The sequence below is a fragment of the Pan troglodytes genome, chromosome 8 (assembly GCF_028858775.2).
Source record: "Pan troglodytes isolate AG18354 chromosome 8, NHGRI_mPanTro3-v2.0_pri, whole genome shotgun sequence".
NCBI classification, from domain to species: domain Eukaryota; kingdom Metazoa; phylum Chordata; class Mammalia; order Primates; family Hominidae; genus Pan; species Pan troglodytes.
The window spans coordinates 129,120,082-129,133,050 of NC_072406.2; the positions used below are offsets into that span (position 1 = coordinate 129,120,082).

Here is a 12,969-nt window from a genome sequence, read left to right on the forward strand (position 1 = left end):
CTGAGCCGCCCAAAGCAGCCAAAATATCCTGCCCCACCCGCTTCTCCGGCAAGGAAGGTGGCCCTGTGCAACCTCGTCCGCACTGAATCCTCGTCCCTTCCCCCAGCCCCCGATCGCCAGCAAACGCAACCAGCGGGCAGCGGGTCTCGAGCTGCGGGGCCTGACTAGCCCCGACACTCCGCGTTATCCTCGGTCCAGAGCTTTCCCAGGCGCGCCGGCCACGGAGGACGCTTCTCTGCGGGTGACGGAGCTACTGCGGTGACCACGGCGGCCGCCACGTCTCCCGCCCGGCTTCCAACTGCCCTGGCCCCAGCGCCCTGGGGCCGTCCCCGCCCACGGGCCGCGGCTGCCCACACCTGGCGCCCGCGTGCTGCCTACCTTGCTCCTTCAGACTGGTAATGAGCTGCAGCTGCTTCTCTTCGTCCGAGCTGTTCATTTTGGCGGGTGGGGCCGGGAATAAAAGGGAAAGAGGGAGCGGCGCGGGGCACACAGGAGGAGGGGGAAGAAAAAGCAAGATGCCGGTGGCTTGCGGCTCCACTACCCGGAAGTTGGATCCGCTCCCGCTCCTCCTCCTCCTGGCGCGGAGCGCGCGAGTGAGATCATCCCCAAGCACCTACTCGGCGGCTGCGGCCGCTTCACCTGCAGGCGGGGCGGGGCGGGCCCAGCAGTCCCGTGCAGGGGGTGGAGGGACGAGGGCGGGTCGGCAGCCGCTATGCCAGCCTGTGGCGGCCGGCGCGGCAGGACGCGCTGGTGGGAGGGGGGGCGGCCCTGCGTGGGGTCGCTCCGCACCCTTTTCTCCGCCTCCACCCCCCGGACTCAAGGACGCGGGTTCAGAGAAAACCGGCTGTGGGTTCGCAGCGTGTGTGGAAACTCCACTTTGGACGCTTCCCGGGGGTCGCTCCCAAAGAACCACAGAGGTAGAGCGGGACGCAATGAGCCATGAACGCCTGGGCTTCTTCCCTAGTTTTCCCGCAGTGGACTCTGGGGGCGCGGTTGCAAAACCTAGCTGCCCACAGGGGCGGGCCCAGGGTGGTACATTTTGCACCTTGAAGAGCAGACAAGGATCGAATCAGGCCGCCCAGCTACTTAAATGACCATGCCGTGAGTGAAGGAGGGCCCTGGCTAGCTTTCCCCCATCGCACCAGGTTTGCCAGGTGGTCAGAACGTGGACCCTGCTGCACGTGGATGGTGGGGCCTCGAGGGCCCTTGCAGATCATCTGGTTGGTGGCGGGATGACTTTCCCTTTAGAGAGGGTGCCACTGCAGTCCGAATGCCGAAGGTCACGCAGCCCCCGGGCAGCAGAGGCTGGCAGTTAAGCCAAGCGTTTGTCCCAGTTCACTGCCCTCTGAACTATTTGAACTCATGTCTGTGTTAGACCATGCCCAGGAGAGAAGTGGCAGGTCTGCATTGTTTCAAAGGTGCTTCTCCCCAACCCCTAGTTGCGAGCTAACCTTTGGTCAAGTCTCCTGCATCTTTGAACTTCATCTGAAGAATAGGAAGAATAGTGATACCTACTCTCCAGGAAGAGTTGTAAGGATTTAATAGAGGAAGATTAACAAAACACCAAGTCCAGAATTTATAATGCAGTTTTTTGTTTTTTGTTTTTTGTTTTTAATAAAGATTACAGGTCTGTGGCCGGGCACGGTGGCTCACGCCTGTAATCCCAGCACTTTGGGAGGCCGAGGCGGGCAGATCACGAGGTCAGGAGATCGAGACCATCCTGGCTAACACGGTGAAACCCCGTCTCTACTAAAAATACAAAAAATTAGCCGGGCGTGGTGGCGGGCGCCTGTAGTCCCACCTACTCGGGAAGCTGAGGCAGGAGAATGGCGTGAACCCGGGAGGCGGAGCTTGCAGTGAGCCGAGATCGTGCCACTGCACTCCAGCCTGGGTGACAGAGTGAGACTCCGTCTCAAAAAAAAAAAAATTACAGGTCTGTGAGAAAGGGGTTGTGGTTGCTGACTATAAGCTGAAGGTTGCAGTTCTTTTACACTGATCATTAAGCATGGGAGATAAGTCCAAACTGAATTAGACTTACTGCACAGCTTGGTTTTTCTCACTACCTCTAAGCTCTTAGTTTGGGTACAGCAACAGCACAGTGCTGCTCATTCCTCAATTGCTGTTTTATGGAAGTGCCCAGCTCCATTTCTTGTGTTCATTTCTCCATGATAGTTGTAGAGTGAGGTTGAGATATGGGTAAATCCTGTAACTAGTGTCTTTCTGATACTCACTACATGCTAACTAAAATTTTGAAAAAAAAAATGGTAGCACTGCTTTCTCTTTCTCTAAAATGGCAATATAGTACTTTAGCATGAGTGATTTAGGGGTAGAATGATCTAAAAGGGCAGCATAGTATTTTTTAATACAGTGTATTAAAATGTTTAAAGTTTAAAAATAATTTTGATATGGGATTGTATTATTCAGCCCTTTCCCTAGGTATGCGTAAGATAATTCAAGATAGTTGCAGATAGCTGCCATGAAGATCCCCAGGAGATAATAATAAGAAAATCCGGGAGATTTTAATGAAAAATAATGGTCATTTAGCTTTTGTCCAGCAGTTGGGAAACCTGTTAAACCTGATGAGTCATCCTGACTCATTCTCTCTCACTCTACCAAATACAAGCAGAGTGCCCATTAAATATTTGGCTTAGTTCACAAAGTTCCATTTTTTTTAATGGCTGATTTGTCTACTCCAATTATACAGTAGTTAGATAGTATTTCTGGAGTTTAAGAATGAGTTAATTATCAAATCTATAATCAAACTTTTGGTTCCATACTAAATCTGCGGCCTCTTGCAATTAATCCCATTTATCCTCCTTAAAATTAGAAAAGGCTCCTGAGCTGAGATTCTGCCACTGCACTGCAGCCTGGGTGACAGAGCGAGACTCCATCTCAAAAAAAAAAAAAAAAAAAAAAAAAAAACTCCTGAAATACAATATGGCATTCACTTGAGGACATGGTATGAATTATTAGGAGGGCTATTAGAGTCCTTATTGGGATTCAGGTCTCCCATTACACTATTGTTTATTTATATGATATGAATATTGATGGAAAGGATAGAAGTGATAAATTAGTTTTTGTTCCGTTTAATAATATACATAGTGAGGGCTATGGGAGGCCGAGGCGGGCAGATCACGAGGTCAGGAGATTGAGACCATCCTGGCTAACACGGTGAAACCCTGTCTCTACTAAAAATAAAAAAAGCTGGGTGTGGTGGTGGGCACCTGTAGTCCCAGCTACTCGGGAGGCTGAGGCAGGAGAATCACTTGAACCCGAGAGGCAGAGGTTGCAGTGAGCCGAGATCATGCCACTGCACTCCAGCCTGGGTGACAGAGCGAGACTCCATCTCAGTAATAATAATATACATAGTGATTTATGTTGCAGGCATCACGTTGGAGTTACTATTGACCTCCAAATAACAGGTCATTTAAAACCCTTAAAAATGTGTGTGTTTACATATATATACAAATATATACATAGAGATAAAGGAGAGACTTTTAAAAAATGAATTGGAAGAATATATACCAAACTCAGGATAATGGCTGTCTCTAGGGATAGAAAGTAGGGGAACAGGACCAAGGTGTGGGGGTTGGAGTGTGAAAGTACAGTGGTCAAGAAGGAGTTTCTCTTTAATCTTTGTTTAATTTTTCAGGTAATTAAAGTAAAATCACATATGTCATCTTTTGAGGTATACAGATAAATAAGATTGAAATACAATGAGAAGAAGGTTCACTCTCTTTGATCCACTAATTCTATATCAGGGAATCTATCCTAAAAGGCTTATGTACAGAGCTATTTAATGTAATGTTAATTATCATATGAAAATGGCAATATTGGAATATTATTTGGTAATAAAAATAAAGTACTGATATATGGTACAACACAGATGAAATTTGAAAACATTATACTCAGTGAAAAGTTGATCAGAAAAGACCAGATATTGTATGATTGCACTTGTATAAAATGATCACAATAGGCAAATCCATAGAGGGAGAAAGTTGATTGGTGAGTATCTACTGAGGTGGGGTGAAAGTAGGGGAGGTCTGGGAGAAAACAGGGAATGGCTGCTGATAGGTGTGTGGTTAATTGTTGGGGTAATACAAATTTTCTAAAATTAATTGTGGTAATGGTTGTACAATTCTCTGAATATACTCAAAACTATAGAATTGGCCGGGCGCTGTGGCTCACGCCTGTAATCCCAGCACTCTGGGAGGCCGGGGCGGGTGGATCACCTGAGGTCAGGAGTTTGAGACCAGCCTGACCAATATGAAGAAACCCAATCTCTATTAAAAATATAACAAATTAGCTGGGCGTGGTGGCACATGCCTGTAATCCCAGCTACTCAGGAGGCCGAGGCAGGAGAATCACTTGAACTCAGGAGGAGGAGGAGGTTGCAATGAGCCGAGATCGTGCCATTGCACTCCAGCCTGGGCAACAAGAGCAAAATTCTGTCTCAAAAAAAAAAAAAGAAAGAAAGAAAAAGAAAAGAAAAGAAAATATCAACCAAATATGCACAAAAGGAAAGGAGAAAGAAGTCAAAATGATTACCAAAAACATACACATTTTTTAAAAAACTAAGTATAAAATAAGTCAATAATGAAGCAAATGAAGAGCAAAAGAGCTATAAGACATATAGATAATACATAGCAAAATGGCAGAAATAAGTCATTTCTTATTAACTGTAACTTTAAATGAAGATGGCTTAAACTCTCCAAAAGGCAAACACTGGCAGGGTGCAAAAAAAGTATGATCTAACTATATGATGTCTACAAAATATTTATTTTAGATCCAAAGACAACAATAGATTTAAAGCAAAATGGTAGGAAAAAATTTAATTAGTAACCAAAAGAGAGTTGGGGTGGTTATATTAATATCAGACAAAACAGACTTTAAGTCAAAAACTGTTACAATAAACAAAAGTCTATATTCACAAAAGGGTTGATTCGGTAAGAATATATAATTATTATAAACATATATACAAGCTGGGCACGGTGGCTCAAGCCCGTAATCCCAGCACTTTGGGAGGCCAAGACGGGCAGATCACGACGAGGTCAGGAGATTGAGACCATCCTGGTTAACACTGTGAAACCCCGTCTCTACTAAAAATACAAAAAATTAGCCGGGCGTGGTGGCGGGCGCCTGTAGTCCCAGCTACCGGGAGGCTGAGGCAGGAGAATGGCATGAACCCGGAAGGCGGAGCTTGCAATGAGCCGAGATCGCGCCACTGCACTCCAGCCTGGGCGACAGAGTGAGACTCTGTCTCAAAAAAAAGGAAAAGAAAAAAAAAACTTATGGAATACCGTGAAGACAGTGCTCAGAGAGAAATGTATAGTTCTAATTACTACATTATAAAAGAAAGATACAAAATCAATAAGGTAACTGTACACCTTGAGAAAATAGACAAGCAAAATAAACCTAAAGTTAGCAGAAGGAATAAAATAATGAAGATTAGAGTGGAGATAAAATAAAAGACAATAGAAAAATAATAGAATTAATAAAAAGCTATTTCTTTGAAAGTATCAAAATTGACAATCCTTTCCCTAAATTAACGAAGAAAAAAATATGAAAATCAGATATTAAAATGGGGACAGTAATACCAATGATTCAGAAATAAAAAGGATTCTAAGAGAATAATAAGAACAATTATATGTCAACAAATTAAATAACCTAGAAGAAATGGACAAATTCCCAGAAACACACAAGTCACCTAAACTAACTGAAAAAGAAAATTTCAGCAGAACTATTATAAGTAGAGTAATTCAGAAAGTATTAAAAAAGAAAAGAAAAGAAAAGAAAGACACCCTTCAATGAAAATAAGTTCAGGACCAGATGTCTTTCCTGGTGAATTCTATCAAACATTTAAAGAATTAACACCAGTCTTTCTCAAACTTTTCTAAAACACAAAAAAGGAGAGAACACTTCCTAACTCATTCTATGAGGCCAGCATTTCTGTGATACCAAAGCCAGATAAGGATATCACAAAGAAAAGAAATGTACACACCAATTTCTCTTATGAATATGGTTGCAAAAATCCTCAACAAAATACTAACAAACCAAATCCAACAACACATTTAAAGGATTATACAACACGACCAGGTAGTACTTATTCCAGGAATGCAAAAGTGGTTCAACATAAGAAAATCAATCAATGTAATATGTCACATTAATAGGAAAAAAACCAGGTGATCATCTCAATTGAGACAGAAAAGGCATTTGACAAAAGTCAGCATCGTTTCACCATAAAAACTCTTAGCAAACCAGTAATAGATGGAACATCCTCACCATGATAAAGGGCATCTGTAAAGAAGCCACAGCTATAATCATGGTCAATGGTGAAAGACTGAAAGCTTTCCCCCTGAAATTGGGAACGAGACAAGAATATGTGCTTTCATCGCTGCTATTCAACAGTGTGCTGCAAGTTCAATTAGACAAGAAAAAGAAAGAAAAGGCATCCAAGTTGGAAAGGAGGACGTAAAGCTATCTCTATTCACATATGACATATAGCTATATAGAGAAAATCCCAAATAATCTGTGAAAAAGCTACTAGAGCTAATAGATGAATTCAGTAGTTTTAGCTGAATTTAGCTCTTAAGTTTAGGTCTTTGGTCCATTTTTAGTTAATTTTTGTTAGGCCTTTTCTACCTTTTCTACCTTCATACCAACTTCATTCTTTTGCATGTGGATATCTACTTTTCCCAATACCACTTGTTAAATGGCTGTCCTTTCCCCATTGAGTGGTCTTGGTACCCTTGTTGAAAATCAACTGGTGATATATGTGAGGATTTATTTTGGGGCTATTTTATTCTATTAGTCAATATGTCTGTCCTTAATGCCAGTACCATCTCTATTCATAGATGGCAAAATTTCCTATGTGGAAAATACCAAAGAATTTCTTTAAATGCTTCTAGAACTAATACTTGAGTTTAGTGAGGTTACAGGATACAAGGTCAATAAGCCCTTGAAAAGATGCTCAACATCATTAGTCATTAGACAAATGCAAAAGTCAACTGTATTCCATACACCAGCAATGAACAATTAGAATTTGACATTAAAAATTAATACCATTTACAATAGCACTAAAAATACTGAAGCACTTAGGTATAAATCTAGCAAAATATGTGAAAGATCTAGATGCCAAAAAGTATAAAATGCTGATGAAAAAAATCAAAGAGTATCTAAATAAATGGAGAGATATATTATGTTCATGAATTAGAAAACTCAGGCGGGGCGCGGTGGCTCACGCCTGTAATCCCAGCACTTTGGGAGGCCGAGGCGGGCGGATCACGAAGTCAGGAGATCGAGATCATCCTGGCTAACACGGTGAAACCCTGTCTCTAATAAAAATACAAAAAATTAGCCAGGCGTGGTGGCGGGCGCCTGTAGTCCCAGCTACTCCGGAGGCTGAGGCAGGAGAATGGCGTGAACCCGGGAGGTGGAGCTTGCAGTGAGCGGAGATCGCGCCACTGCACTCCAGCCTGGGCGACAGAGTGAGACTCCATCTCAAAAAAAAAAAAAAGAAAAAGAAAAAGGAAAAAAAAACCTCAATATTGCTAAAATGTCGATTCTCCCAAATTTAACCTATAGATCCAATGCAATCCCAATCCAAATCCAAGCTGATCCTAAAATGTATTATGGAAAGGCAAAAAACAAAACAAAACAGAAAAAACTAGAATAGCCAAAACAATTCTGAATAAGAACAAAGTTGGAGGACTCACGCTATCTGATTTCCAAGACTAACTATAAAGCTACAATAATTAAGACAATGTAGTATTGGCAAAAGGAAGATGCATTAACCATCCCAAAAGTTGATCCACACAAATATAGTGAATCATTTTTTTTCTGCAAAGTAACAAAAGCAATTCAATGGGAAAAAAAAAAATCTTTTCAAAACTTGGTGCTAGATCAACTGGACATCCTTTCTTTTTTTTTATAAAAAGGAGCCGCAACACATGCCTCATAGAAAAATTAACTCAAAATGGATAATAGACCAAAATGTAAAACCTGAAACAGTAAAACTTTAAAAATGAGACACAAGAGAAAAAACCGTGTAGCAATTAGTTTTTAAATACGATGCCAAAAGCGTAATCAATAAAAGAAAAGAATTGATAAATTAGATTTTATGAAAGACAAAAGAAATTAAAGAGATTAACAATACCTGCCATAGATGAGGGAAAATATTTACAAATCGCATATTAATTCACATTTTAAAAATCACATATTAATATTTTGTATCACACATTAAATAAATCACATATTAATATTTTGTATCCTAAATATTTAAAGTACTCTTAAAACTCCAACAATAAGAGCCAATGTAGTGGCTTGTGCCTGTAATTTCAGCTCTTCAGAAGGCTGAGCTGGAGGATTTTGAGCCTAGAAGTTTAAGGCTGCAGTGAACCACTGCATTCCAGCTTGGGCAACAGAACAAGACCCCATCTCTAAAAACTATATAAAAAATTTTAAAAATAAATATTAAAATAAGTCAAAAGTAAAAAAGATTAATTGGTAAAATACATAAACAGATACTTTACCAAAAGAAGTTTATTTATTTATTTATTTTTTGAGACTGAGTCTTGCTCTGTGTCCCAGGCTGGAGTGCAGTGGTACCATCTCGGCTCACTGCAACCTCTGCCTCCCTGGTTCAAGTGATTCTCCTGCCTCAGCCTCCCCAGTAGCTGGGCTACAGGCACCCGCCACCACGCCCAGCTAATTTTTGTATTTTTAGTAGAGACAGGGTTTCACTATGTTGGCCAGGCTGATTTCAAACTCTTGACCTCAGGTGATCTGCCCACCTCGGCCTCCCAAAGTGCTGGGATTACAGGAATGAGCCACCATGCCTGGCCCAGAAAAATATTTTTAAATGGAAAATAAGCACATGAAAAGATGCTCAACATTATTTGTCACTAGTGAAATGCAAGTTAAAACAACAATGATATAATACTATGTATCTATTAGGATGGCCAAAATAAAAAAGGAACAATCCCAAATGCTGAGAAAGACACAGAGCAACAGTAACCCTCTTTAATTGCTGGTAGCTATTTTAAATGGTACAGCGGCTTTGAAAGACAACTTAGCAGTTCCTTATAAAATTAGAAATACATTTGCCATACAACTTGGTGGTTCCACTCCTGGGGTTTACCCAAATGAGCGGAAAACTTATGTTCACAGAAAAACCCATATACAAATGTTTATAACAGCTTTATTCATAATCACCAATAACTGGAAAAAGCCAAGATGTCCCTCAATAGGTGAATGAACAAATATATATATCTTCCAAATATGTGTGTGTGTATATATATATTTTTTTCCATAAAATGGAATATATACATCAATTTAAAAAGAATGAGCTACTGAGTGGATACAGTGTATACAGATCTTAAATGCATTCTGTTAAATTTAATAATCCAGACCCAGAAGGCTATATACAATATGGTTCAATTTATATGACATCATGAAAAGGCAAAACTATAAAAATAAGAAACAGATCATGGCTACCAGGGGTTGAGGAAGAATGGAAGGGTTGAATATAAAGAGGGCATACAGGGGAATTTTTAGGGTGATAGAATTATTCTGTATGGTACTGGGGTGTTGGATAGATGACTCAATGCAGTTGTCAAAATCCAAAGAGGTATACATCCCAAAAATGGACTTTGCTGCATGCAAATTTAATAACAAGTCAGCCAAGATAGGGAAATCCCAGGATAGAATGCAGAAAATGACAAATAAATCTAACCATATTACTAATATATGACATTACCTTACTAAAGGGGAAGGGATGGGGGAAAGGATCTGACTTAAGAAGCTTTGGATAACTGTACTTTGACTGGAGACCGTAAGGCTGAAGACAAAAGGAACCATACATCAGCACCCTTCTAGCTGACAAATCTACCTCTCTCTAGAGTATGGGTTAGCAATTCTCAAACTACTCTACATGTAGGGTAGGGTTGAATAAATAAGTAAATCAACTGTAGATAATGGGAGGCAGGTTTCTCACCATAAGAGAAAGAAGTTACAGTCAGTTCTGCTACAACACAACTTATGTGTTCTTAAAAATTAATATGCTGTGCAAAATTGTACAATAAAAACCATAGGTCTCATGGGAAAAATGAAGCTAGTAGCACAACATTTAAAAACTTATTCAGTGAAAGATTAGAACAAAAATAGGAACCTAATTTTAAAATAGTACCATAGTTTTATATAAGAAATGATTAAGAAATGCATAATGCTACAATCAATGTGGTATTTTAGTTTTAAAACACCTAAAGTTTGTGAACATAGGCATCATAAAGGCTACAGCTTTTGAGTTACTGCAAAGTGATGGAAGAAGGGTTATTTGAAATCCAATGGGAAAGTTGTAACAGCACATGTGGATGGGTGTGGCTCATTATCATTGGTTTTGTGGTTGGACTCAAACATCACAGTACTTTCAAAGTCTTCAATCCTGAGGCATTTTTTTTTCCCCTGACTGATTTGCAGGTCCTTCAAGGAAGGCATTTATAACAGATATCTGTTTCATCTAAGTTAGAATTTCAATCCAATAAATGGCCTTCTTCTTAATTAACTTCTGTGTCACTGTTGGACTTCTTTGCTACTTTCTCAGCTGTACTTGCCTTTCCCAGCTGGACTCTGGCTCTGCTGACAGCTGAAGGCTTTGGAAATTGTAGTAATTTTTTTTGTTTGTTTTGGTTTTTTGTTTGTTTTTGTTGTTGTTTGTTTGTTTTAAGATGGAGTTTTGCTCTTGTCACCCAGGCTGGAGTGCAATGGCACGATCTCAGCTCCCCACAACCTGTGCCTCCCAGGTTCAAGCAATTCTCCTGCTTCAGCCTCCTGAGTAGCTGGGATTACAGGCATGCACCACCACGCCTGGCTAATTTTGTATTTTTAGTACAGACGGGATTTCTCCATGTTGGTCAGGCTGGTCTCGAACTTCCAACCTCAGGTAATTCGCCTGCCTCAGCCTCCCAAAGTGCTGGGATTACAGGCGTGAGCCACCGTGCCCGGCCTGTAGTAATGTTTGAAACCACAAATCCAGCCACTATCTACCCTAAATGGAACCACTTCTGCAAGATGTGGCAATTTCTTTGAAAGTCTTCATATACAGTGCTTTCTTTCTGATTGTAGGAAAAAATGTTCCTGTTTGGTTTTCAATTCAAATGCTCAACAATCTTTCTATTTCTTCTAATTCTTCAGGCTGTGTTCCTATTGACTCTATAGCATTTGAAGTTAAGCCATCATAGATGTTTCTTTTGTTTTCACAGTATTGTTCTTCAAGGTCCTCAATGTGGATTCCTTTATGCTTGAAAGATGTTATGCTATTTTGTTTTTTGATAAACACTTCATTATTTCAAGTTTCTCCTCAATACCTAAAGCTTTCTTTTTGCATTCACTGCTTAGCATTTTTGAACCACACATTTAGATGTGTTTGAGGTATATATATTTCTCACTGCTTCACAAATGTGAAAGAATAGCATTCTTATACAGATTCACAAATGTAAACAAATAGCACTCTTACACAGGTTCAAAAATGTAAAAGAATGGCATTCTTTTACAGGTTCACAAATGTAAAAGAATAGCAAAACATAACCTTATTGGATAATACATATGATGAACTAAGGTAGTTGTAGATGTTTGAGGCGTATGTGTGTCTGTGTGTGCGTTTTATGTATCCCAATTTGGCTTGATTTAGATGGACGCAATTTTCTCTGTTCATCTAGTGTTCCTCAAGGATGAAATCATACAAAAGAAATGTGAAATATGTACCATGCTCAAATTATTCCTTTTGTTTGTTTGTTTGTTTGAGACTGAGTCTCGCTCTGTCACCTAGACTGGAGTGCAGTGGTGCAATCTTGGCTGTCTGCAACCTCTGCCTCCTGGCTTCAAGCGATTTTCCAGACTCAGCCTCCTAAGTAGCTGGAACTACGGGCGTGTGCCACCACGCCCGGCTACTTTTTGTATTTTTAGTAGAGGCAGGGTTTTACTATGCTGGCCAGCCTGATCTTGAACTCCTGACCTTAGGTGATCTGCCTGCCTCAGCCTCCCAAAGTGTTGGGATTACAGGCGTGAGCCATCGCACCTGGCCAAATTATTCCTTAATATATCAGTTGCACTGGAATAAAACAAACATTGTATCAGAATTAACATAAGAAAGGAAGGCTAGAATGAACCCTATGGTGCTAGAGAGATATCAGTATGAACTCATGTTGATATTAATATATACAAATAGGTACATACATAAAGGTATATGTATATGCATGGGTTAATGTACATATACATAATTATATCCTAGTTTTGTCCACTGATAAGGCCTAGAAACAGTGATAAACCACAAGCATGAGCATAGCCAAAACCCAGATCTTGGTTTCTGAATACCATTCTCTAAGAGAAAGAATCAGGGCTCTTTTGAGAAATGGCTGATTCTAAGGCTGTGGCAGGAGGTCTACAAGATGAACCTAGAGCATCTTGTAGTGCCAGAAAAAGAAAAGAAGAAAAGATGGAGGGCATGTCAAAAGGACTCAGGAACCAACCTGAAAGAGCTCTCAACAGTTGCAGTTGGAAAAATTTGAGCAACAAAACAAATAACAAGGCCGGGCGCAGTGGCTCACGCCTGTAATCCCAGCACTTTGGGAGGCCTAGGAGGGCGGATCACGAGGTCAGGAGATCAAGACCATCCTGGCTAACATGGTGAAACCCCATCTCTACTAAAAATACAAAAAATTAGCCAGGCGCAGTGGCGGGTGCCTGTAGTCCCAGCTACTCGGGAGGCTGAGGCAGGAGAATGGCGTGAACCCGGGAGGCAGAGCTTGCAGTGAGCCGAGATCACGCCACTGCACTCCAGCCTGGGTGACAGAGCGAGACTCCGTATCAAAAAAAAAAAAAAATTAAATAAAATAACAGTAGTATTACAATCTAACCAAAAGATTAGATAAATATCCATGAGTTCATACTGATATAAATAAATGATTAAGTAGA

General features: G+C 40.7%; 1 protein-coding gene across 3 annotated transcripts in view; it reads right to left on the reverse strand.

Annotated features, from left to right (window-relative positions):
• Positions 1-1,156, reverse strand: part of SHTN1 (shootin 1) — a 120,618-nt gene extending 119,462 nt beyond the window's left edge. For 2 of the 3 annotated variants that reach the window (XM_521613.9, XM_016919448.4), the window contains exon 1: positions 379-1,156. In XM_521613.9, the coding sequence (XP_521613.3) occupies positions 379-436 (58 nt within the window). In that variant the 5' untranslated portion in view covers positions 437-1,156. The remainder of the gene's footprint in view (positions 1-378) is intronic. The other variant, XM_003312779.7, reaches the window with a different exon arrangement.
• Between the last annotated feature and the right edge of the window lie 11,813 nt (positions 1,157-12,969).